Below are 25,110 nucleotides of genomic sequence, written 5' to 3'. Positions count from 1 at the left end.
AATCCAAATTCTTTGGATATGACTTGTGTGACCCAGGGGCCTAACCTGTAAGCCTTCATTTTTCTCAACTTGTAAAAGGGGAAGATTGTGAAAGGACAGGTGGAAGGGCTTCATAAACCTAGGTAAAATGTTTGAGGGAGAGTGATACTTAACCCTCAAAGCTCCTGGGAGGCAGGAAATGGGAATATTCCACAAAGCAGCTTCTGCAGACACGGGAACCTGATGCTGAGTCCCAGAGAGGACAGGGATTGGGGGCTTCCTGACAATCTCCTCTGGAATCCAGGAGGCATCTTGATCTACCTGTTCCTGCCCCCAGCTGAGTTCTGGGTTAAAGGTTCTTAAGGGAGATTTGGGGTCCAGTGAGCTCCAAGTCCAGCCTGGGGGGTGGGGAGGAGGGAGTTAAAGAGCCCATTAACAGTGAAAAATATACCTGATATATTACTGGATATTTTTTTAAAGATAAAACATTCATGTAATTTCTTTTGCTTATAAAAATAATACAGCAATTATAATGAAGAGCCTAACTTAACAGCTTCAGTTTCCTCATGAGGGAGAAAGTATCCTTCCTCACTGGGTCCTGAAATATATATGTAAAAGTGTTCAGCACAGTGCCTGGCACATGGTAAAAGTAGCTTCTATAACGGTATATAGACATGAAGAAAAATCTGGAAGAGAAGGCATCCAAAATGTTAATCTCTGGGTAGTCGGATTTGGGGTGATCTTATTCTTTTCCCCCATGACAAAAATATCTTAAAGTATTAAAAATACATATTAAAAGGTGTCACCTATCTGACATCACAACTGCCTTTTAAAGTTCATCAACTTTGCCAACCACCTTGACTTTTATCTCCCACCTCTACATTTTTCTTCACTGTGTTTACTGAGCACCTACTGTGTGCTGCTTAATGCAAGAGACACAACTAAGTTGTCCTGCTTAGACCATCCCATTCACAACAGCCTCACCTGAACCAGCCACCTCCCTCACCTGGTTCTTCACTTTGGTCCTGGAAGAAGACCTCAACCTCCTCTTCCTCATCATCAGTGAGCAGCTGCAGCTCCTCGTGTGGCCACCGGAGCTCCCCACTCTCTTTACTCACCTCAGCCTCAGAGGCTTCCACCACGATGGAGGGGAGGCGGGTCTTTTGACAGACAACCGGGATGGGCACAGCAGGGGGCTTGGGCCAAATTGGAACATAAGCCAACAGCAAGACACAAGGTGGGGAAGTACTAACCTGAACATCCTGGCGACCTTCAACCTGGCCAATTTCTCCTCTGTCCTCCCAGAGAGGGTTGGTCAGTCTAGGACTTTCTGGTTGCTGGGAGGAGCCTGGGCTATCTCTAGGCCAAGGCCCATCCTCGCTGCTCCCTGGCACAAGGGCCATGGGTGCTGATTCTTGGAGTGCAGGGTGGTTGAACTCAGTAGAGTACCCCTGCCCAGAGCACCCCACAGACTGTTCCTTTAATCTGCTTTGCAGTCTGGCCCCTTAATCACTTCTGAGGAGAAGAGGCTGACATGCAAGGAGATTATGGGCCTTCCAGGGCAGGGGACAATCCCAAGAGGTGGGATAGGAGCTTTATTTCTACTCACTCCCTGGTGACACTGGGAAAGGCAGAAGTAGGAGTTAACGAGGGCATCTGGATTAAAGCCCTGTGAGTGAAGAGCTTTGATAACAAACTTGGAATTTCCTGGTTCTTACTGGGTCTCCCACATTGACATGTTTCTTTGTATCTTATTTAATGAATATTTTTATGGTGTATGCTATTTGCCAGGAACTGTTTTAAATGCTTTTCATATAAACTTATTTAATTATCCTAAAACTATGAGATAGATACTGTTATTAGCCTCATTTTCCGATGCAGAAACCGAGAAACAAAGAACTTAAACGATTTGCCTAGGGTCACACAACTAAGAGGTGTTTTCTTCTCCAAACTAGAATTCGGTATGTTACACAAAATCCATGGTTTTCATGGTTTAAAAACAAAACAAAAAACCAAGGTTATATACCATGAAGAGAAAGGTAACGTTTACTTTCAACAAGTAAAATAAAAGGAAAACATAAATATACCCTTCTCCCCACCCGGTACACTTGGCTTTGAGTTTTTGTTCAGGAGTTGAAGGGATTGAAGACAGTCAATAGATTGATGTTTATAAGTATCTGGATGTCCTCATGTACTGTACTGAAAAAGCACAAGTAATTGTAGGAAACTACAGAGCACAGTCCTGACCCTCTATTGATCAGGACATTGCGGAGCTGGGCAATTGTAAAACTCACAGCAACAATGAAGATACTTACTCTCCCCTTAGCAATCCTCCTCGGGATTTCATGACAAGGGGCCCCACCCTCGGCTCTAGGTGCCAACACCTCTTGACGTGGTCAACCTCCTCAGTTAAACCTAGTCTTAACACCCACGAGCTCTAGCTTCGACACGTTTCTCTGGCCAGGGCCTCTCTAGCCCGGCCTCGTCTCTATGGTTTCCTGTGTGAGGCGCTCTAGCCTGCGCAGATCGAGACGTCGCGGCGGCCTTGCTAGGCTACAGGAGACTCCGGAAAGCGCCTCGCTGGTCGCGCGGTCGGCCATGGAGACCCTGCGCAAAGTGCTGATCGCGGGCGCAGTGCTGGGCGCGGGGGCTGGCGTGGGCACCGCGCTCTTTGTCCTCGTGGCCCCGGGAGAACAGCAGAAGCAGGCGATGCTGAAGGTGTGAGCAGTTGGGAGGTCGAGGTGGGGCGAGCGGGCGGAGAACCGCAGGCTGGTAGCCCGGACTACGAACCTCCCTTCCTGCCCGCAGGAGATGCCGGAGCAGGACCCGCATAGCAGGGACGAGGCGGCCAGGACCAAAGAGCTACTTCTGGCCTCTCTGCAGGAGGCAGCGGCCACGCAAGAGAACGTCGCCTGGAGAAAGAACTGGATGAGTGGCGGCGGCGGGAAGTCAGCCTGAGGTCAAACCTGCCCCCGTGCGCGCCGGGACCTCCGCTGCAGCGCAGGAACCCGAGCCGGCCTTACTCCTCTATGGGCCGGCGGGGAGTCCAGACACGCGCAGACCTCTTCGGGACCTGGGGAGCTGCCGCCGGGTGAGCACGTTCCCCCCCAAACCCTGCATTGACTGCGTTTTAACGTCCACGTCTTGTGCCAGGTCATCGGATGTGGCTAACTGAAGGAACCAATAAATCATGTTCCTCCATCCAGAGAGTGAGCGCTGCGGCTGGACGCCCATAAGAGCCTAGAGTGTTATGGGGGTCAGTGCTGCGGGCGGGCTTGAGTGCAGCTCCTGCCTGCCCCGCCCCTCATGTGACGCTGAAGCCCTATAGGCAGAGCGACCACGTTTTCAAAACACACGTCAGGTCACGTGGTTTGCGTGAGTGTACTTTCGGGGATAACCGACTGACGTTCTTGAAATCATTAACTATCCTGGAAACTCTTGTGCAGTAAATACCCATAGAGGACACTCTGGGTGCCTGTCCTTCGAATGAGGTTGGAGAGGGGCTTCTAGCAATTAACATGTGCCATAATGCCTTCTGTGACCTTAATTTAACCTTCGGAGGCCACCGTGGCAGGAGCGGTAAAAGGAGTGTGCTTTGAGTCAGATCTTGTTTCAACTCCTGCATGTTAAAAAACCTCTGAGCCTTAGTCCTGTTCCATAAAAGGTGATAATTGGGAATTTCCTGGTGGTCCAGTGGCTAAGACTCCGTGCTCCCAATGCAGGGGGCCCTGGTTCGATCCCTAGTCAGGGAACTAGATCCCAGGTGCCGCAACAAGAGTTCGCATGCCGCAACTAAGAGATCCCGCATGCTGCAGTGAAGATCCCACTAAGACCTGGTGCAGATAAATACATAAATAAATAAATAAATGGTGACGATTATCTTGAGAGTTGTAAAAAGGTGAACTTAGGAATGTAAAGTGCAGTGCCAGGCACAGGGCAGCCTCTCACTAAATGCACTGGGGTTTTCCTCCCACAAGGTTTTCACTGTAGTGGTTTTCAATTTCTGAATCCGTCATAGGATCTATTGGCGATGCCACTGATGGGATGAGGTAAAGCTATCAGTGGGGCGGCCGCCCTACAGCGAAGTCAACCAATTCACTCCCCTTTTGTCTATTTTATGTCCTGTGGTTCCAAACAAGATTGCAATTGATCGGGGGGGGGGGGGGGCTGCTTGTATTAAGTAAAGCCGGAACACACTAAATAAAGCTTGGTAACACTGAGGTGTAAACCGAGATAAGAGCATTGGTGCAGTTTTCAGCTACTAGATGGTGAAGTCGTAAGCTGAGCACATTTGTCATGTGTGGGATGAGAGGAGGGGGGTCAGCAGCTGTTTGAGGGAGCACTAGGACGAGGGGAGCAGCCGCAGCACGAGGGGAGCTTGGCAGTTCAGAGCCTGAGCCCTAGAGTCGGGCTCCCCAGAGATGTGTCCAGGTTCTGCTACTTGCTAGCTGGGTCAGTTTGGACAAGTCATGTGCTTTGGTGTCCCAATCTCTAAAATGGGATCATTGTACCTACAGCTAGATGATACTGCCTTCATATCTCAGTTAATACATACAAAGCACTTAAAACTGTGTGGTATATATTAAGTACTCAATACTTTTTAGTGCAGAAGAGATGCAGTTGTGAAGCAGCTCCTACGGCTCCTCTCACTGTGAATGGTCACATTTTAAAAACTACCCTTCTAGTAGCTAATACTTAATTGGGGACTTACCAGGTGCCAGGCACGGTGCTAAAGCACCTTACATCAGCATTGCGTAAGCCCCCACAACCCCAATTAACAGGCACTATTATCCCCGTTTTACTAAAGAAGAAACTAGGCTTAATTAAAGAAGTCAAGGCACATAGCTACTAAGGATTTCAGGCTTAGGTACTGCCTTACCCACAGGAGCAAAAGATGCTATCCAACGTACACCCCACACTCCAGCACCTCTCCCCTTCAACCTCCCAAGCAACTCATCAGACCCAGAGAATAGAAACATGTCTCCCGTGGAAATTTAAGAGGAAGCATAGGGTCTATTCTAAAAGCCTTCCTTTTGTCCCTCCCGGCCATTCACGAAGGAGTCAGTCACATACAGAACTCAGAGGGTCTATTTATTAGGAAGGTGATGTCAGTGCTTTATCAAAGATGAAGAGAGGTCAGAGAAGGATGGTGGGATAAAGGCCTCTCAGCCGGGACATTTCTTGGCCACAATGAGGACAGCAGAAGGCACAAGTCCTGAAGATGGAACGAAACAGGTTTGAACCAAAAGATCTGCTTTTTGCCCACCCCCCCCCCACCCCAAATCCCTGGCCTCACACTATCTCCACAAAGTCCCGTCTTTGCATCCCTTCCTTTCTCAAGCATGTCCCCTATCCCCCTCCTGGTTTCGGGTCCCACGTGTCATACCCAGCTCCTGCAGAGGCCGCTCCATGTCAGCCTCTGAGAAGGCCCGCCGGGGGAAGCCACTAAGCAACTGCACAGGGTCCTGGCCCCCTCCTAGCTCCTCCCCACGGTGGAGCTCCACATAGAGCCTCACAGCTGCCAGCTGTTCCCGTGCCCGGAATGTCTGGGTCAGTGAGCTCCCATCTGGCAGCCTGACCTAGAAGGCAAGACAGAAATACAGAATTGTGAGTGTCAAAACTGAGTGAAGTGCCCAGGTAAGGAAAAGAAAAAGAGCAAAGTTGGCTTCTCCTTCCTCTTAGACTAAACCAGCATAATTACTATTTAAAGCACCTAATGAACAACCACTTAGGCTTGGCTTTACTGAACACTGAAGAGAGAGACTCCTAGCTCCCTCACAATTTAAGGAAAACAAAGACAAGATTACACAAAATATCTGGATAGGTACCACATCATGCAAACAGCTGTATAATAAGCCAAATGAAAATAGGATGAACAAGTAAGAAGTTAACTGCTGAATAAGAAGAGATAGATTTATATAAGACTGGGGCAAGTAAAATTTGATATCTTTCCTAAGAGCAGAGGAGGTAGGATTTCAAAAGTCATTTACAAAGACGGGAGAGGTTTGGCAAAGGGAACATAACTGAAAAAAGCTCTGGGCTGGGCTGGGCGCCTTACAAGCCAACAAAGGGTCCCAGGAGCAAGTCAGGAGTCAGAATCAGTACCTGTATGCGACACTGGTCATACTCTCGCTTCGTGGGAGGCTCCTTGCTGGGAGAGGAGGGAACAGGGCCTGGCTCTGTTGTTGGTGGGCATGGCTGAGAACCCACATGACCACCATACTGGAGGACAAAGTTAAACAATCAGGCACTAACCCAACCTTTCCCTCTGAAGCTAGAAAAGGGGATTTACTAGCCCCCCTACTTCATCACCCTCAGTATCTACCCAATCACCTACCTTCTTGGCTCTCTCTGCCTTGTCCCTTTCGATCTTTTCTCGGACTCTTTGTCTGGAACGCAGACAGAACAAAAGTAGGTCAGACACTGACAAAGCAAATCTTGATTCCTTTCTCATCTCTTAGCCAACACCCCCAGCACCCAGACCTGGCCGCTAACTCTTCAGCCTTTTCTCTCCTCCGCTCCTCAGCAGCCCGGCGCATCTCATCTTCCTGCAGCCGCTGTCGGGCAGCTGACAACTCTTGCCCTTGTCTCCTGCGCTGCCGTTCCCGTTCCAGTGCCTCCCGCTCCTCTCTTTCTTCACGCTCCCGCTGCTTTTGGGCCACCAGCTCCAACATCCTGTATTGCAGAGAGGAAAGAGTTCAAGAGAAGTAGACATAAATTGGGAAGGTGCGTTTATTAACAAGGGATTCAGAAAACAGAATCCGGGAACACAGTCCCAAAACACGTCTGGGGGGAGGTGGAGAATGAGCCTCAGAAACGTGACCTTGTTCCTCATACCTCTTAGTCTGTTCCTGTCTTTCCTCTTCAGTCAAAATGGGTTTGCTTTCTCCCACAGCAGACCCAGGTCCTACAAACAAGCAATCAGTATTATTACCCGTTCATCCTCCTCCTCAGGCCCTCCTGAATAATCACACTGGGTCCCTCCGTCAGGACCTTCAGGGCCACCTTGCTCAGTGGGGGTGGGTTCCCGTCCCAGGATATGTCCAAGGGGGGTCGCGAGTGGCTCGTCCACGTCTGGGTCGTCTTCATGCTCCATCAACCTGGCAGGGAAAGTCGGGAGGGAGGTTAATGTTCAGGCTGCCCCTCCTAGGAGTCCCCAGTCCCCTGCTACCCGGTCTGAGCGCTCACCAGTCCATCGCAGCCTCGATGCCCTGGTTCCCTGTGAGGGCCAGAGCCTTCTCCCTGGGGGCAGAAACACCGTGAATAGCGCCCACGAGCCATGGCGATGGTCAGGCTGGGGCGTAGAGCCTGAGGCCAGGCTGGGGTAAAGGCCTGGACAGGTCGGCGACCCCCGCGGACGGGTGTTAGGGGGCTCCCTTACGCGCGTCCCTTGGGGAAGCCCATCTCGAGGAGACTCTCCAGAGCCGTCAGCTCCGCCATGACGCCGCCACCGCCGCTTCCGCGGGGACCTGGAGGGGGCGAGAAGGCCGGAGAGGGTCAGCGCGGGGCGTCCCCCGCCGGCGCGCTATCCCGCCCCCAACGGCCCCAGCCGGACGCTCGCTCACTCACTGGCTTCGGACCGGCCCTGGACACCGACGAGAAGAAAGCCTAGGGGAAGCGGAAGTGCCCGAATCTGTTTGGGTCACGTGGAGGCGGACGTGGACGGGTGCCGCGGAGAGCCAGAAAACACAGGCCTGGCCCGGCTGCCAGGACCTGGCGTTGAGGGGACAGGCGGGGCGTGGGAGTAGCGGCCCGGGAGGCAGCCCACATTCCCCCGCCCAAGCCCGGGCGCCCGGCGGCGGTGTAGAAGAAGGGCGATGCCGACCTGAAACCCTTGGGCGAATCAAGACAGCTCTCGATATGGCCCCTTAGCGCGACCGGTTGGAAAATTATTTAGCAGTGTTTATCAGGAGCCATAGAAATGTGCGCACCCTTTGACCTGCTCATCCTCTCCGGCAATTGAGCTATCCTCCGCGCGACTGCCAAAGGGATCTTTGCAAAACACAATAACTGATCCTGTCATCACCTCCCTGATTAAGACTTCTCCATGACACCTCAGTCACCTAGGACGAAACTTAAATGTTGGTAGTCTGGCTTCCTCCTACCCTTTCTTTTGTTAATGCCCCATTTATAAAGTGAGGATAACAATAGCACCAACCTTAGGTGCCTGGCAAGACTATACTGTGTAAATGTTGGTAGTTGGTGCGGAGTTCATCTCTCACCACTTGAGGGTAACGTGCAGATTGCAAAACTCTCCCTCCTCCCGGTCTTTGCACATACCCGTCCCTCTGTGTCTGGGATGTCCTGCCTCTTCTGTGGGCTTGGTTAACTCCCAGTCGTTTTTTGGACTGGACCCTGGGTTTGCTTTCTGTCTTTTCTTTCCTTTTTTTTTTTTTTGGCTGCACCGCATGTGGGATCTTAGGTCCCCAGGGATCAAACCTGCGCCCCCTGCTGTGGAAGCGCGGAATCTTAACCACTGGACCACCAGGGAAGTCCCTGGGTTTGCTTTCTAAGGGAAGCCTGCCTTGACCACCCCCTCTCCACCTCCCAGCCCCGGTATTTACTCCATTAGCACTTGTCCCCCTGGTGTGTAGTCTTGTTGATTACTTAGCTCGCCGCCACTACCTAGGCTGTTAGGTCCCTTAAGTTAAAGCTCACTTTAAATGTTTTTTAGGAGGCAGAATAATAATAAGTTGCTGATATTGATAATATATGCACTAGAGAATTTTATATGGTTAATTCATATTTAATCATCACAATCCATATGATGTAGATACTATTATTAGTCACTGGAAACAGACACAGAAAGATGAGATAATTTACCGAAGGTCGCAGAGCTAGGATTCAAACCCATGCAGTGGGCGTTCTGGAACCGCTAGGCTGTGCTGCCTCTCTGCGGTGGAATGAAGATCATCAGCTTTGGAGTTGGGCAACTTGGGTCGAGAAATCCTAACTCACCTCCTTACTTGTATTGAATAGCTTCAAACCATTTAGAACCTCAAACTTCTCACCTGTGAAAAGGTGATACCATCTCTTAGAACGACTGTGATAAGAGATTAAGTAAGAATGCATGTAAAGCGCGTCTTTAATATTAAGACAGTAAGGAAGAAAAAGTACAGAAAAAAAAAAACAGAACGAAAAAGTGAGGTAGTAGGCCCTCATTATTTGTAAATGAATAAATGCTGAGGAAATATAGGAATCAAACTAAAGACACAAAGTATTCACGGCAATGTGGTGTGTATTCTAAATAACAAATGTGTTCTAACTTTATTCTAGAGTCCCAATAATAGAAGAATGATTAAATTGTATAGTACTGCCTCTCTCACCTACTTCAAGGTAAGTACCCTATGGAAATACACAAACATGTGAGGATACACAAACAAACAAGGATGTCCACAGCAAACGCTGAAGACAAATGTTCTAACAAAGAGCCAAGGCTATTGTCAGTTAAGGAGCATCCTCCAATGGAAAGTTATGCCTTTCACATAAGTAAGAAGGCTGTGATTTACCAACATGGAACACTGTCCATAATATATTGAATGAAAAAAGAATATATTTGCATTGCTTAGAGAAAAATTTGCTCTGCTACAGGCAATTACCTCTTTTTTTTTTTTAATTAATTAATTAATTTATTTTTGGCTGTGTTGGGTCTTCGTTTCTGTGTGAGGGCTTTCTGTAGTTGCGGCAAGTGGGGGCCACTCTTCATCACGGTGCGCAGGCCTCTCACTATCGCGGCCTCTCTTGTTGCGGAGCACAAGCTCCAGACGCGCAGGCTCAGGGGCCTAGTTGCTCCGCGGCATGTGGGATCTTCCCAGACCAGGGCTCGAACCCGTGTGCCCTGCATTGGCAGGCAGACTCTCAAACTCTGCGCCACCAGGGAAGCCCCCAGGCAATTACCTCTTGAGGAGAAGGGAAACTTTCATTTTATCCTCTTCGGTACTGAAATTTGTATGTGTTACTTTTATAATTTAAAAAAAGGTTGTAAGATCAGTAAAAGTGAGGAATAAACTGTGTAGCAACTTAGACTTTTCTACATCCAGTTAATTTAAAAATAAACTCTTAAGTATGTATACTACTCCGACAAATCGGTGTGTGGACAGGGAATTGAAAAGGATCATGAAAATGGAAAATGTCTTCCTTTTACATCTCCTTTAATGTTGTTACAGTGAATATACAATAAACACAAATGGGGGAGGGGGAGTCCTTTGTTATTATTGTATTATTATTATTATATTTTTACTAGCAAAACCGCAAGCTTGTCCCAAACAGCAGCTTGGGCAGTCCCTCTCTTCTCCACCCCATGTCAGTCATTTATTCCCACCCGCCTCAGACACAGGTACATTCTAACTCAGTGCGCATCCTCACTATCTAAACAAAAAGGCAGAAGGAGAAGGAGTGGTCTCTAGCCCCAAACTCCCATCCCGCAGCAGCTTATTCTCAAAACCCCACGGAAGCCACCCATAGTGGCAGGGCCCTTTTGAGGCTGTACGACAGGAGTAGACTAACCGTAGCCAACGGGCCGAAACTGTCCGGGGCCTGACTTGTAAGGCCCAAGAGCTAAGAATGATTTTTACGTTTTTAAATGGTTACATGGTTATGTAAGAACTACATGATATCTTCGATTTTATCCCCTGGAACCACAAAGCCTAAATTATTCTGGTCCATTAAGAAAAAATTTGCCGACCTTCTCTACTATTAAACCTAAGCTCGGAGCAGAGTGGAAAGTCTGGGGCCTGAACCGACTCAGCGGGGGGCCAGCGCCCGGCCTTCCATCCCGCCGTCTGGTCTGTCGGGGCGCCACCTCCCCCGGAGCGGCGCCGGGCTTAGCTTGGCCGGAGAGGCCCCCGGGAGGCCTCAGAGTCCCGCGCCGCTCGGGCGGCCTCGGCGGGGGCAGCCCCAGCGCTCGCGCAGGCAGAAGTGCCAGACCAGGGCGGAGCAGCCGAGCAGGGCCAGCGCCGAGCCCACGCCCACGGCCCCGTGCAGCAGCGTGAGCGGCCTCGGCAGCACGGTCAGCCGGCCGCAGGGCCCAAAGGCGGGGCCGCCCGCGCCGTCGAGGCCCTCGGCCCCGGGCACGCTGCTCTCCCCGGCCGCGTTGGCGGCCACCACACAGACGACGTATGCGCCCCCGGGCTTCAGGCCCTTCAGCTCCGCTCGGCGGACCGTCGAGTTGAGGGGGGGCCCCTTCTGCGGAGCCCCGGCGCCTTCCCAAAGCAGCAGCCAGTACTGGTGGACCGGGGAGAAGGGGGCGCACCAGTGCACCACGGCGCGGCCCGCCTCTGCCTCCATGCGCACTTCCCCCAGGCGTGGCGGGTCGGGCGGCTGCGCGGCGCTGGAGAGGCCGGGGCACAGGCACATCGTCGGGCCGGCCCTCTGCAGCTCCTGGCAGGGCACCTGCAGGTGGCGGCAGCGGTCGTAGTCGCAGGGGACAGCCGGCAAAGGTGTCTCATCTTGCTCCTCTTCTTCCGAGTCTCCCGCCAAGGGCTGCGCTCTGGGAACCAAGGAGAAGGTGACAGCCAGGAGCCACACAAGGCAGGGAGAGCCCGGCATGGAGTCTGGAAGGGAAGGAGGGGGAAGGGTAAAGGCCGGTCAGCCCTCACACCTTGCAGGCCCCCCTCCCTCAACAAAAGCTCTAGAGACAGGGAAACACGACCGGGGACCAAGAGAACAGGAAGGAGGTGGAAATGAGACGATACACCCCTTTGTCATCCAACTTCTGAACAGCCTATGTGCTTGGTTTTGGGCGAAAAAGAATAAAATGTCGTCTGACCCGACAGAAGTGCGCAACCAGCAATTCGTGAAGCATGAGAAACAGTTAATGAATAAACTGAGTGCTGAGGGGAGAAGAGGAGTAAATGATTTACGCAGCCTGGGGAAGGAAGATGGAATCGTTCCCAGCGGCCACCCAGAGAAACCATCTAAGTAAAATAAGTATCAATCAGTCAGCGACACATGCAGAAACCCAGAAAGGAGATGGAAGTGAGAAAGGAGAAGAGATGGGACACAGAGGCCCTGGAACCCTCCCTCCCCACCTATCAAAGTCCTGGTCCCTGCCTGCCCCCCACCTCCCTGACTCACAAGCAGCACCTTACCAGTGGGTAGGCCTTGATGCAGTGAGTAGCAGGCCGGGGGTCCTAAGAGGTCCCCAGGAGCACAGGCTGCACAGTCGGGTTTTCTCAATGTCTTCAATTTCAATTCTGTTTTGGCTCAAAGCTTTTATACCCTCAACTGTGATGTCACCACCTGGCCCCCCTTCCCCTGTCCCCCTCCCCGGTGAGTGCCAAGAAGAGGGCTGGTGCCTTCAGAGGGCCTGAGTCACGGGGCCAGGGGTGGGGGAAGCCACATGCAGCGGTTTCAGCTGGAGGCCGGGATGCCTGGGTTCTGAAAGAGCAGTGGAATGTGGAAGGCAGCCAGGAGCTGAGAATCCAAAGGCTGAAGTCACGTGAGGGGGTGAGGAGGGGAACACAAAGGACGGGGCCACCTGGCTGGTATCAGAGAGAAAAATAGCTGTGGACAGCATGGGGCCTGGGCTACAAAATGCTGTTTCAGTAAAAAATCATACCACATCCATGGCAGTCATTTCCTGTCTTCCGCCTCCCAATGGACTGAGAAAGGGAGGGGTGCGGAGGCCAGAATGATGTATCCCGGCTTTCCAGACCCGCCCTATGCTATCCCCCTCCCCAGAGGGAGATGAGAGTCACATGGATGGAGTGGGCAGGTTTTCGCTCCTTGGACGTCCTAGGCTGTGAATGGAAACAGCTGTGCCTAAAACAGTCCAGGGTCTGGAGGTCTTCCCCATCGGTAACCCCTGACAAGACAACCTCCTCCAATCGGGGTGGGGGATGCCTGGGGAACATCAGGTTTTCAAATGGCCCTGAACCCACTTCAGAGTCAGGGAGGCAGCTGGCACGAAAATAGTTTATTGGGGGAGCCCCGGAAAGGGAAAGGGATCAGGGGGGAGAGGGCTGGAGTGTGGGGACTCTGCCCTATTCTCTTCAGGAACTAGAGCAAATGGGGCGCTGGCGGACAGTGCCTGCCGAGGGTTCGGAGCTGCCCACGGTCTCCGGGGCAAGGGCAGGGGCAGAAACAGGCAGGTTGGCCTCCGTTAGCAGAGCTGCATCTTCCCAGGAGCCTGAACCTGGGCCAGGGGAAGGAGAAACAAAATCCCAGATGGGAAATTCCAGACCAGGGGCTCCTGCCCCCACCCAACGTGGCCTTCTCCCTATCCACAGGCCAACCCCAGTCCACCCAGGTCCCGCTGCAGAGTGCCCCTCACCGTCACTGGCCTCGGGCTCTAGCTCCTCCTCGCCACTCAGGGGCTGTGGATCTGGTTTCTCCTCCTCAGACAGCTGGCCTTCTGCAGCCCCAGGGGGAAGGCAGAGGTCAGTCTGGAGGAGGCTGAAGGGGAGGGCTGAGAGGAGTCAGGAAGGAGGTCGGGCTGCTGCACCTTACCTGGCTCCGAGGGATCTGCGCGCCTCTCACTGTCCTCTGTAATGGGTGACAGCTGAGTGGACTCCTCCTGGCCTTGGGGCCCTGTGCCACCAAAGGGGGTAGAGGACAGGGCAGGGCTAGGGCAGCTGTGCCTGGATGGCAGTGCCGACTTCACCCCATTCAGCCTTTCCCTTGACCTTCAGCTTGGTATGTGAGTACCTAAAGCCTCACACTGGACGGCGCAGGAGCCTCCTCACCCAGCCCCCAGCCATCACCTTTACCTGGCTGATGGGCAGAGATCCTCCGCTGGACTTCCTTGCGGGAACTGTCTCTGTTTCGGATGTTTACCTGTAGGGGGGAAACTCCTGAGCAGCAAGGGCTGCCTTCCCTCACCGGTGATCAGGGCCCTTCAGCCCCAGCCCCCAACATGCTCCTGCCCACTCCCCAAAGAAGGATCATGAGGGGGAGAGGAAAGGGGTCCTTTGCGACCTGCAGAGAGAGGCGGTGTCGGGGCCAGATGCCCCGCCACACCCACTGCATGTAGCTGAAGAGCACGATGACGCTGAGGAAGGTGAAGTTGCTGGCGACACCAACGAAGGCGCAGGTCATCGGGAAGTTGTACAGCAGGTACCTGAAGCAGGAAGCGGAGACAGGAGGGGAGTAGCAGCTACCAGGGGGTACCAGCCTTCTCATTTCCCAGAAATAACTTCTAGGGCGATTCACCAGTTTGGCTAGAGCTGGGCCCCATCCCCTGCCTCCCACCCACTGAGCCGATGTGTTCGAGAGAGCAGTTCTCAACACCGACTGCACCTGGCCTTTCCCTGGGGTGCTTTCAAAAAGTCTGACGGCCTGGTATGACCCTAACAAATCCTGGTCTTGGCGTGGGGCCCAGGCATCAGTATTTTTTTAAAGTTCCCCAGGGACCTGATATGCTGATGTGCAGTCAGGGTGGAGAATCTGTGGCCTAAGTAAAACCCGTAAAACCCGTCGCCTCTGCTTAGGACCCTCTTCACTTAAGGACAGCCCCACGAGAGCTGCCCAGGCCACGTCGGCGCTTCCTCACCTGAGCCCAGTGAAGTGGGCGTGGATGCGGAGGTAGGCTCCGTACAGCTGGACGCGCTTGCTGTGGATCTCGATAATGGCTCCGGTGGTCGGCACATACTGCAGGTGGGTGGGCAGCGGTGGCAGCACATCAGGCCAGGATCCTGCCGCTGTCACTCTTACGAGGCCAATCTGAGGCCCGCTTCCAGCCTCTACTGCTGTCCCTCCTGACCGAGCCCAGAAGCTCCTCAGGTAAAATTCTGGGCTTGTGGGGAGGGCTGTCTCCTAGTCCTCCTTCCCCCCTTACCGAGTTCTCCCTGTATTCTGGGTACAGCTCCACCTCCAGGACCTGCTTCTGCTCTGCAAAGCCAAACAGCAGGAGGCTAGAGAAGACCAGGGTGTCAAGCATCTGGAGCAGGTTTGAGCGGTAATGCAGCATCACCTGCCAGGGCCAGGAGGGAGAGGCTGGGGACGGGTGCCCGCCCCTCCACCACCCCTGAGCAGGCTAGGAAGGCTGCTTCTTCCCCGGTCCCTGCTCCCTCACTTTCACTTCCTACCACGCCCCCAAAACGCAAGTCTTGACCCAACCGTTGCAAACACTTGAATGACATCCTCATCCCTGCCCTGCCCTACCCGGCCACGTGTCTCTATTCCAATACAACAAAGCCCCCTTTTCTAAGAAACCCTCCTAGGTGAAGCCCCACACTGTCTCTGATCTACCTTCCCCCCAAATGGTTCTATAATCCAGAACAGACTGGATATGTTCCAGTGTACCATCTGAAGCTTTTTCCCCCATGTGGACGTTCGGGGATTTGCTTCATGATATGGTTCTGTTGATAATTAAGAACAGAATCTAACATTTACTGAACACCCACTATTTCCTCATTGAATCCAAAGTAGTTTTGTTACGAGGGAGTTACTACTATATTCACTTATAGCACTTGATAACGAAGGGGTTAAGTAAATTGCCCCTCAGCTAGCATGTTTCTGAGTGAGGATTCGAGGCCAGGTTTGCCTGGCTCCAAGGAACCCCCGTGTTCAGGGCGGCTCCGCTCTTCAGACTTTACCCCAAAGCTGGACATGCGCATCAGATGTTAGGGGGTGTTCGTCTGGTGTGGTAAACTGACACCTCTTGCCTATCCTGATGTGTCTGTGACTTCAGAGCTGGGATGTTTTCTCCTGAAGCCCTACCCAGATACTCTGACGTCTGTCATCATTCTCCACACCCTCCTAGACAGGCTAGGAATGAACACTCACGGAGCGTGAAGAGGTGGAGATGATTCGGCCGCCTCTGGTGTAGCATGAAATGGTGACCAAGAACATGCCCAAATCTTGATTCACAGGAGACTCTGGCAGCTCAAGCTCTAAGGTAACGCGGTACGGCTGTCCATACATCAGCACCTGCCCAAGGTAGCCCCGTCTCTTTAAAAAAAATTTTTCTTAATTGCGCTGCCCCTGTACCACCTCCCCCCTTCCCCTCCAAACACTCTGCCACAACCCTCCGCTCTCAAAACAGGCCTCTCAATCTCTCTGGTCCCAAGAAAGTGCTGCCCCCTTCTGGTGGCTGGATCCCTCCCACTTCTGAGATCTTCAGTATCCTGTCTGCTCTACTGAATCACTCTTTTCGAGAAAGGCTGTGTCACATTTCTTTTCCAAAAGTGAACCGTCATGTTGCCAACTGGGCCATCTGTGACTCAGGTCTCTCTGTCCCCGTGAGGCCATCTCCCCAGACCCAGCCTACCTTCACTTACATTATTAATTAACCGAGTGCCAGAAGTGCTCACCATCTCCCTAGCCAGCTGTCGCACAGTCACTGTCACTCAACACCATCTTATGTCATTCTGGGTCCTTTATCTTGGTTCTGTTGGTAGAACCCTGAGACTCACAGCAGGAAGGCTTCTTCACTGGGATTAACCTCAAAAGGTTAAAGATGTGCCACCAAACACACCCTAGTTTTTCCTGACTGTTCCTATATTCCTCTAATCCTGTATTCAGCTATGCTTGTTCTATGCATGACCCCCTCAGGGTGATACATAAGGATCACAGGGGTGATGGTAAAGTTTCTGGTTTTAACCAAAGAGGGAGTGGATTAAAAAAAAAAAAAAAAAGTTGAAAAAAACTTTGCCCTAACCCTAATAGTGTACTTGCTCCGAAATCTAGATATGGCTATGAGGGTACTTTGAGCATTTTATCCATAGGGTAATAGGTGAAAAACCACTGATCAAAGTCTTTCTTTATACAGATTCTTATTTTCGGTCTGAATTACGTCTTGACAAAAATGGATTCCATGAGATTCCTACCCCCCTGTAGAGGCCAGATGAATCTAAGCCAGTTGCTTCACTGAATTCTTTGAAACATTAAAATCGGTAGTTCTCTGGATGGGCAGGAGGGAAATGGGGAGTGACTGCTAGGTAGTGGGTATGGGTTTCTTTCTGGGGTGATGAAAATGTTCTAAAATTGATTACGGTGATGGTTGCTCAACTCTGAATATACTAAAAACGACTGAACTGTACATTTTGAATGGTGACTTGTACACTATGTGAATTATACCTCAATAAAGATTTTTATATATTTTTTTTTCTTTTTAAACCAGTAATTATGTCATCTCCTCCAAGGGCATCCACAAAATCTAATACCAGAATCTTGTGAATGAGTCCTGCCTTTGTTCGCCATTTGTCTGCCTGGTGGGCAGGTTCTCCCTCTCCTCCGTTCCCACACAGTATTCACTCTTCCTTAAAAGGCCCACTTTGAGCCTCACCATCTCCATAGTCTCACACCTGTCTAATTCTTCACAAATTCTTCTGAAATGCAGAATCTGCGTCTTTGCTACTTAATGCAATGTATAGATTTCTGTCAATCCTGTGAGATCCTTGAAAGCAGGACCACATCTTCTATTTCTAAACAAGGTGTTACACACAGAGTAGACCCATTATTTCATGCATTCATTCAAAAATGTCCACTAGAAATGAATGAAATGATCCATCTGCTTTAATTATCAGGGACTTGGGCCTCACCCTTCATCCTTCCATCCCTTCCTCATCCAGCAGCCTGGTACCCGACTGTTTTAGGCTCGTTGCGTCCCCAACCATTATGATATACGATGGGCAGCCACACAAATGCATGCAGCATCCCAGGTGCAAATGTACTGTGGCTTTGTTTCTATTCCCCTCTCAATATATTCCATTTATTATTATTATTATTAAGCCACAAAAACACATTGAACAAATGGTTTCACAGAACATTCTATGATCATCTCCAAGTTACTTTCCTGAGTAGCAGAACTAAAATGATAATCCTCTGTCTTGCAATGCCCAACATTCCACTTCACCACTGTTGTTTTTTTTTTTTTGGTCACACCTTGCAGCTTGCAGGATCTTAGTTCTCCCCCCAGGGATTGAACCTGGACCCTCAGCAGTGAAAGTGTGGAGTCCTAACGACTGGACCGCCAGGGAATTCCCTTCCCCACTTCACCACTTTGAAATCTCCATTTGGGATCCACTCATCCCACCTGGTAAGCTTTCTGGATAGTGTTACCCTGGCAGTAAACTGGAAGATGTCACAGGATACAGAATACACAGTCTCCCAGGTTATTTGTATTGTCAACCCCAGGGGGCCCCAGACTCTACAGTTTACACTCCTCCCTTCAGAGTGACCATTTATTTCTATCCTGTGTTTTTTATCTTTAGGTCAGTATTCTCCCAAGTACAATTTTTGAAAAACCATTTTCAAATGATATTTAAACTCTTAGTAAGTCTGATTTCTGATGACTTCTCATTACACTGCTGACAACTCAAAAAACTCTGGTGATCAGAAATGCTCTTGATCCTCCAAGATCCTTCTGAAGTGTTCTGGGATCCTACCCTTTTTCAGAGCCTCCAGCAGCTTGCCTAACAGAGAAGGATGCATTCCCATTCTGCATTTCCCAGGGTTTCCAGGTTTGTTGAAGGCATACTGGCATTCGGCCAGTCCTCTGGCACAGTACCCTTTGTAATGGCAGGTTACACATATCTGTCAACGGTTTCATAATTTAACATACTTTCAAAACTCTTGGGTGGATTCCATCCCAGTTCTGTAAGATAGCTGATCTGTTAATTTAGGTTCATTTACATCTAAAATACACCTTATCTAGTAGATATGGCCTGGCTGAAACAATTTAAGAAGGAGGAAAGAATAATCCACACAATTCATTTGGACTTTAATTTTTCTTTAACCTCCCTTTCCTTGAAAGCCTTCCTTTTAGTCTCTATTACTCGGTCCCTGACGTCCAGGTCTTTCTCAAGCCTTCCTGTTTCAAGTCATCAAAGCTCTCATGAAACCTCTCTTCAGCTCCCGTACTCACCCGATCACGTCCACCCTTAGCCAGTGAGACATTGGCAACAGGGAAGGAGCAGAGTAAGGAGGCGGAGGAATCGCAGTCGGTCCTAAATGAGAACGGGGATGATACTCTGCTAAGTTACAGAGTCTGCCTTACTTGTTCACACACCTCCTTGGCCCCTAGGGCTCCCTTTCCTATCCCCCATCCCTTCTCCCAGAATGGGCATGCTTCTCTGTTATAGAGAGAGATGGAGAAGAAATGCAGCCAGGAGATTCAAGACAACAGAATGAGTCTTTAATTCTCTTCCTGCTACTTACATTTATTTCCTTTCATTAGGGCAGACATTCTTAAATGGGAACCTATGGACACTTAGTTGAACAGTTTTGGACTTAAGTGTTTCTAAAGACTTACTTGGGGAGCTGATAAAAATGCAGATTCCTGGGTCCCACTCCTCCAGATTCTGATTTAGGAATTCTGGTCTGGGGCCTAGTTTGAGAAAACTCCTCCAAAGGGATCCACAGATGATCTTTAAGAGGCTTATGAACCCTTCGAATTGTAGGCAAAATTGCACATGGGCATATATATAGGTTTTTATGGCAGGAAGGGCCATAGCTTTCATAAGATCCATGCTTCTTAAAAGTTTAAGCAGGGCTTCCCTGGTGGCGCAGTGGTTAGGAGTCCGCCTGCCAATGCAGGGGACACGGGTTCGAGCCCTGGTCCGGGAGGATCCCACATGCCGCGGAGCAACTGAGCCCGTGTGCCACAACTGCTGAGCCTGTGCTCTTCAGCCCGTGAGCCACAACTACTGAAGCCCGTGTGCCACAACTACTGAGGCCTGCGTGCCTAGAGCCTGTGCTCCACAACAAGAGAAGCCACTGCAGTGAAAAGCCCTCGCACCGCAAAGAAGAGTGCCTCCCGCTCGCTGCAACTAGAGAAAGCCAGCGCACAGCAACGAAGACCCAACGCAGCCAATAAATAAATTAATTAAATTAAATTAATAAAATAAATAAATAAATAAATAAAAGTTTAAGCAGCTCTGCCTTAGAAATTACAGCTCATGACCACGGACTCAGGACAGGGGAAAAAAAAAAACAACTTTGGACCATTGATAATAGTGCCCTTATCAGCACCTCTTGATTGGTCCCGTAGTCATTGTTAAAAGAAGGGGAGAGAATTTGGCAGGGTCGGTAAAATGGGAAGGAATTGAGGCCCCAGGCAAGAAGTAGGACTCTGGGAGTTTATGTACCCAGACACCCTGTGTTTCCATAAATTCTCTTGCAGCAGACTATCCAGGAGTGGGAAGAAGTAATGTAAAAGGCAAACTACTGCTTTCCTAATACCTCCTCTACTGAAGGCCAGATTAGTTCTGAGATGACCCAAGGGGTTGGGTTGGCTCAAAAGTCTACATTGGCCCTCATCATGACAATCTAGGAGAGGGATTTTTTTTTTCTTCTTTTTAACCAGATTCCAGTAACCAGAGACAGGACTAGGACCCTAGAGCCCTACCAGCCCAGACCTGCTCCAACCTTGGGTTATAAAAGAAATCAGTATAAGGACACTGGGCTCAAGTGTCCTCCTCCGTAAATAAGGGGGTTGACCTGAATAAGCTCCAAGGGTCCTTGCAGCAATTCTCTCACAGGATTCCTCTACTTTGATAGAAGACCCCTCTCACCTGTAGTAGAAATGCACGGGGCTGAGGTGGCTGACCGTCGGCATGTAGGAATAGTAGAAGGAGCCATAGAGGAAGACAGACACCCAGAGCAGGAGGAGGATGGTACAGAAGAGCACCCCAAACTGCAGTAGCAGCTTGCGGGCACGGCCTGCCAGGACGTGGCCCATCTCCTGGGCCCACAGTAAGGCAGGTACTGGTGGGTCATTGACCATGATGGGGAGTGCAGGGGGTCTGGCCCCGGGTTCAGGCCTTGAGTTCCTAGGTGCTCTGCCACCTGGACGCCACCCCTGGCCATGGGATGAAGCAGCTGGTGGTTCCTGGAAAAAGACAAAGAAAGGGGAAAGAATGGCTCTTTTCACGGGGGAGGTGGGGACAAAAAGGACAAGCTTACCGGACTGGCTTTGAGGAACCAGAGATAGCAAGACATAGCAAAGTCTTTGTTTCATATGGCCTTTCTCCAGTTGATTGCGTTTCTCAGCCAATTATCCCTTCCTTTCCTCCACTGTGCTCTCTCCACCACCTGTGCTAGAGTTCCTCAGCTGAACCCATCCTCGGGTCACCTGATTCTGGGACAGCCACCTTGACAGTCATTCATAGTAATACGTAACATACAGAGGATGAGCACCTTACAATTCTTCCAAGGCAGTTTTACACACACGATGACACGATTCCACACTGCGAGGTGGCTGCACGGAGAGCGCGCGCGACTTGCCTAAGGTCGCACAGCCGGACCCAAAGCCAGCAGCCTCAGCGCAGCCACAATTCCCTCCCGAATTGAGAGCGGTCGCTCTCAGACAGGGCCGCGCCCCACTCCGGGCAGGGCGTCCTGCAGCCAACGGCCGCTCCCCGCCAGCCTCCTCTGGCTCCGCGGTGGGCGCGGCGCCCGGGGCCCCCACCCAACCTCAGCAACATAGAAACTAGCCAGCGGGCCGCCACAGCGGTGCAGACTCACCAGCCGCGCGCTGCCGGGGCAACGGCGAGAAGGTACTTCCGCCTCCCGGGGGAAGTCCCTCCCCCTTCCGCCGGCCCGCCCCCTCTTTGTCGCACTGGGGGCGGGGCTCGTCCGGGGCGGGGCCCGGTGCAGGGGGCGGGGCCTTCCGGGCCGCCAAATTCCTACCTCCTGGCGCCCGGCACTGTCCGTTCCTGCGGTCCGTTACCCTCCGGATACCAAAACCAAAGGGGACAGGCGCCTCCCTCCAGGCCCCAAGATATGCTCCAGATATGAGTCAGCAGGATCCCTCAGCCCGCCCCTCGAGGCCGCAATCACGGCCCTCCGCCCACACCTTCACTATCCGCCATTTAACCCCCGAAGATGGGGCGAGGCGGGCATCCAGCTGGCGCTGATTTTCATTGCCCACAGCTCCTTGGATCTGTGGGCTTCCAAGGCAGAGAGCATTCGCCCCGAGAACGCTGCAATCTGCGGGTACCTGTGCATCTTGCGCGTTGCGCCAGCGGGCTGGCTGTCCCCTATTCACAAGAGCGGTAGCATTTCAGGCCCGTGTTTTGTCTCCAGCTTTTACGATGCGTGATCGACCTCCTCCGACCCTAACTAGACTTTCCCTCCCCCACAGCGCATTATCTAGACTAGCTTTTGGCGGGTGGCACTTTCTATTTTGTATATGTCTATTCACCCCAAGTAAGATCCCTCAGAAGGATCAGTGTTGTGTACATCTTTGCGTACATCTCACAGCACCAAGCACAACACTGCAGACGTGGGAGGCAATCTCAAACCAATACACACACACACCCAGGAAGCCCATCCATTTCCAGAAACACCCACCGACTCTCCCCTACCTCGTCTTTGTCCGATTCTTTGATCTGATCTCTGCACGCCTCTTTTCCCCCAGCTGCTCCTTCTTCTCTTCGGTCTGCCATTTCTTTAGACATCTTCCTGATGGACCTCGCCGCCCCTGGATCTTCCACTCGAGTCACTTGTAGCTAGAACGTTAAAGTGGTGATCTAGAAGCTGATACCTGTAGCTCATCACATTTTCCTGGATATGGGGAATGGAGGGTCCCTGGGAGAGAAATGAAGAGTCAGGTGTTAAATGCTGTGTCAGAGTAGAGGGAGGAGGGATGGAGGGGGCGACTTGCCCAGCTGATGTCAGATTTTCAAATGAGCAGGGTCTCACGCAGTCAGTACTGACTCCACTGCAGGGGCTGTCACAGGTCCAGACCACCCCATTTGAGGGGGGGAATCTACCTGGGACTCAGCTACTTCCAGCTCCTTTGGGGAGGTCTCTAGCCCAGACCCTGGATGCCCGCAATGGGGGAGGGGCAGGTAGTGAGACAGGAACAGTGGGGGTGTGCACAGGGGCTGCGGGCAGCAGCCAGGCTCCCCCACTGGCCAGAGAGTTGGTATGTGCCAGGATCTGAGCAGCTCCTTCTAGCATCCTTCATCTTTCAGGTAACAGCCAGTGCTGGAGCTGCAAAAACTGGGACCAGCCCTCCACTGGCCTCTGACTTGACCCTCCCCAGTGGCCTTGTATTAGCTGCTTCTGCTGCTGCGTCAGATATTCTCAGCTGCAACTCCCTGCAAGGTGGGGCACCCATCTCAGGCAGCAGGTTTTGGTGCACCCCACGATCCTTCTCCCCAGGACTGTCGCTGCCCGTGGCCTCAGGTGAGTAGCGAGCATTCTGCTTTTCTCCCTTTGGGGCTCAAGGGGGCAGGTGGGGGTTCTGTGCTCTCCTCATTAGGGCGGGGCTCTTTCTAGTTGTGGTTTTCAGAGCTGGGAACACACATAACTTGAGGGCTCTGAAGCCTTAAGTCATTTGTATGTTTAATGATCTGTGGCCCAGGCCATGTAGGAGTTTGGGGAGCATCTCATCCCACTTCTCCATTTCCTTAGCTGAGGAAGACAGGAATGGGAAAGACCACGGAGGTTGGGGATAAAAGGGGAGTAAAATATTGGGGCATATGACCCGGCCTTGTAAAGGTTGATGAGGAGTAAGCACAGAGGGGGGCCTTCAGCTGAGATTGTGCAGGGCCCCCCTATCATGCTCTGAGCTCTCTCTTTTCTCCAGGATGAAAGGGGAGACCCCTGTGAACAGCACTATGAGTATTGGGCAAGCCCGCAAGATGGTGGAACAGCTTAAGATTGAAGCCAGCTTGTGCCGGATAAAGGTGGGTGGGGCCCTGGATCCCATTAGTTGGCAGCCTGTACCGTAGGTTCCCAAACCTCAGGGTAAGAGATGCTTTCTTTCATTGACTCCCTGAGATCACAGGAGGAGTCTTGGGATCTGTAAGGAGAGCTGGCCCCAGGTCTCTGTGGGTGATGAGGGAAGAGAAGACTGTCTTAAGGAGCCCTAGAGATGGCAAAAGATTATCCATTTGGGGAGGGAGGCTGCAGCCCATTTAGGGTTTCTGGCTAACAGTTCCCCTCCCGGCTGTGCCCCAGGTGTCCAAGGCAGCAGCAGACCTGATGACTTACTGTGATGCCCACGCCTGTGAGGATCCCCTCATCACCCCTGTGCCCACTTCAGAGAACCCTTTCCGGGAGAAGAAATTCTTCTGTGCCCTCCTCTGAGCTGCCCTGTCCCTCCTCACAACTCTTCACCTTTCCCTCTCCCGGGCCCTTCCTCATTTTTGTCAGGAACTGTGGTGAGCCCCCTAGGGTCCCTGCATCCCATCCCTAGCCCTTTCCCAACCCTGTGAGGTTATCTGAAGCACAAGGCCCTCCCTCGCCTATCTGCCGACCCCATTTCCTCACCCACTGAGGCGGACCCAAAGCACCCCGTGACTCGGGGCACCCTTAGCTCCACCCACAGAAGGGCTGTCAGACTCTGCCAGCGTCCTGCCCGCTTCCCTCTGTGACCCGCTCAGACAATGGAGAGAGGGATGGGCTGGGTGCTTGCTCTCAGTCTCACCTGGAACTATTGGAAGTGTAAAGCCATTTGAAGAATAAAGTCATCCAGAGTCTCAGAGGACAGCTCCTGTGTTACCGTTCTTGGGGGATAGGATCATCAGTCAGTTGATTTGGGAGTGGGTGCGGCAGGTGGAAAAGCTTGCCATAACCAGGGAACAGGGCCAGTCAAAGAGGGTTAGACATTGTCTAGGATCGGAGATCCGCCGGGTTAGGGTGGATGGCGGGCAAGAGAGAACGTCTCAAGTGGAAGAATTAAGTTACAGACAGACACTCAGAGGCTACGGAGAGCATACACACACACACACACACACACACGAGAGCAATGAAGACAAGTGAAAATGAAAACAGACCGAACGGGGTGGACTTAGGGAGGGATTCCGAAGGGCAGTCGCAGACAGGAGGTACCCAGTGAGAGGGGAGGAGCGTGGTTCCAGTTCCTGGGAAGGGGCCGTTTTACTTCTAAGATGGCGACGCCCACAGCAGGTCTCCGTCCAAGATGGCCGCCGCCAAGGGGATCCGCACCAATATGGCGGCCGCATGTCACAGCGTTTCACCGTACAGGGCTTCTCAGCTGGGCCCATACTTAAAATGGCGGCCCCAGGCATCCAGAGTTCTCAATATGGTCCCTTCCGTGCTCATCTGTCTCAAAATGGCTGCTCCTTCCCTCGTCAACTCGATACCCACTCCTACCCACCCCGGAGGCCGGAAGCTGACGTCCACCCGATCCAGGTGAAGGCACACTGGCGGCTACTGCCAAGGATCATGGGACAAGGGGGTCCCAGCAAGCACGCCAGCAGTAGGCGCCGGTCG

General features: G+C 51.9%; 6 protein-coding genes across 17 annotated transcripts; 2 read left to right on the top strand and 4 right to left on the bottom strand.

The window, feature by feature from the left end:
* Positions 1 to 18: 18 nt before the first annotated feature.
* Positions 19 to 2,160, bottom strand: LBHD1 (LBH domain containing 1). Its single transcript, XM_082344252.1, is given in 3 exon segments — positions 19 to 268; positions 271 to 377; positions 986 to 2,160. Coding segments are annotated over 3 exon segments (624 nt in total). The 5' UTR covers positions 1,383 to 2,160; the 3' UTR covers positions 19 to 148.
* A 175-nt stretch (positions 2,161 to 2,335) lies between these two features.
* Positions 2,336 to 3,180, top strand: UQCC3 (ubiquinol-cytochrome c reductase complex assembly factor 3). The gene is made up of 2 exons (XM_082344255.1): positions 2,336 to 2,697; positions 2,788 to 3,180. The coding sequence occupies exons 1-2, from the start codon at positions 2,470 to 2,472 to the stop codon at positions 2,935 to 2,937; spliced, it is 378 nt and encodes a 125-aa protein (XP_082200381.1). The 5' UTR covers positions 2,336 to 2,469; the 3' UTR covers positions 2,938 to 3,180.
* Positions 3,181 to 5,049: 1,869 nt separating this feature from the next.
* Positions 5,050 to 7,687, bottom strand: UBXN1 (UBX domain protein 1). 4 transcript variants are annotated; one of them, XM_082344242.1, is made up of 10 exons: positions 7,549 to 7,687; positions 7,361 to 7,448; positions 7,168 to 7,221; positions 6,973 to 7,079; positions 6,817 to 6,886; positions 6,463 to 6,654; positions 6,317 to 6,368; positions 6,085 to 6,201; positions 5,366 to 5,558; positions 5,050 to 5,194 (listed from the first exon to the last, which is right to left on the bottom strand). In XM_082344242.1, the coding sequence occupies exons 2-10, from the start codon at positions 7,417 to 7,419 to the stop codon at positions 5,145 to 5,147; spliced, it is 894 nt and encodes a 297-aa protein (XP_082200368.1). In that variant the 5' UTR covers positions 7,420 to 7,448; positions 7,549 to 7,687; the 3' UTR covers positions 5,050 to 5,144. The 4 variants fall into 4 exon arrangements, with proteins under 4 accessions (XP_082200368.1, XP_082200370.1, XP_082200369.1 ...); XM_082344244.1 differs by having other exon boundaries at positions 5,496 to 5,558; XM_082344243.1 differs by having other exon boundaries at positions 6,985 to 7,079.
* Positions 7,688 to 10,113: 2,426 nt separating this feature from the next.
* Positions 10,114 to 12,732, bottom strand: LRRN4CL (LRRN4 C-terminal like). The gene is made up of 2 exons (XM_082344251.1): positions 12,069 to 12,732; positions 10,114 to 11,531 (listed from the first exon to the last, which is right to left on the bottom strand). Exon 2 carries the CDS (start codon positions 11,524 to 11,526, stop codon positions 10,834 to 10,836), a length of 693 nt encoding a protein of 230 aa, XP_082200377.1. The 5' UTR covers positions 11,527 to 11,531; positions 12,069 to 12,732; the 3' UTR covers positions 10,114 to 10,833.
* A 148-nt stretch (positions 12,733 to 12,880) lies between these two features.
* On the bottom strand, positions 12,881 to 24,441 carry BSCL2 (BSCL2 lipid droplet biogenesis associated, seipin). Of its 9 annotated transcripts, none has more exons than XM_082344233.1 (12): positions 24,302 to 24,441; positions 22,230 to 22,452; positions 20,436 to 20,752; positions 18,788 to 18,869; positions 15,706 to 15,870; positions 14,756 to 14,890; positions 14,471 to 14,568; positions 13,897 to 14,038; positions 13,683 to 13,755; positions 13,429 to 13,509; positions 13,253 to 13,333; positions 12,881 to 13,114 (listed from the first exon to the last, which is right to left on the bottom strand). In XM_082344233.1, exons 2-12 carry the CDS (start codon positions 22,320 to 22,322, stop codon positions 12,972 to 12,974), a joined length of 1,410 nt encoding a protein of 469 aa, XP_082200359.1. In that variant the 5' UTR covers positions 22,323 to 22,452; positions 24,302 to 24,441; the 3' UTR covers positions 12,881 to 12,971. The 9 variants fall into 9 exon arrangements, with proteins under 9 accessions (XP_082200359.1, XP_082200360.1, XP_082200361.1 ...); XM_082344234.1 differs by having other exon boundaries at positions 13,689 to 13,755; positions 24,302 to 24,380; XM_082344235.1 differs by having other exon boundaries at positions 15,706 to 15,849; positions 24,302 to 24,380.
* Positions 21,699 to 24,356, top strand: GNG3 (G protein subunit gamma 3). Its single transcript, XM_082344257.1, has 4 exons — positions 21,699 to 21,858; positions 22,842 to 23,055; positions 23,459 to 23,558; positions 23,833 to 24,356. The coding sequence occupies exons 3-4, from the start codon at positions 23,460 to 23,462 to the stop codon at positions 23,959 to 23,961; spliced, it is 228 nt and encodes a 75-aa protein (XP_082200383.1). The 5' UTR covers positions 21,699 to 21,858; positions 22,842 to 23,055; position 23,459; the 3' UTR covers positions 23,962 to 24,356.
* Positions 24,442 to 25,110: the final 669 nt, after the last annotated feature.

Source organism: Balaenoptera borealis (assembly GCF_965194805.1).
Source record: "Balaenoptera borealis genome assembly, chromosome: 11".
Lineage (NCBI taxonomy): Eukaryota > Metazoa > Chordata > Mammalia > Artiodactyla > Balaenopteridae > Balaenoptera > Balaenoptera borealis.
The sequence above is the reverse complement of the archived record's forward strand: the minus strand, read 5'-3'. Positions and strand labels throughout refer to the sequence as shown.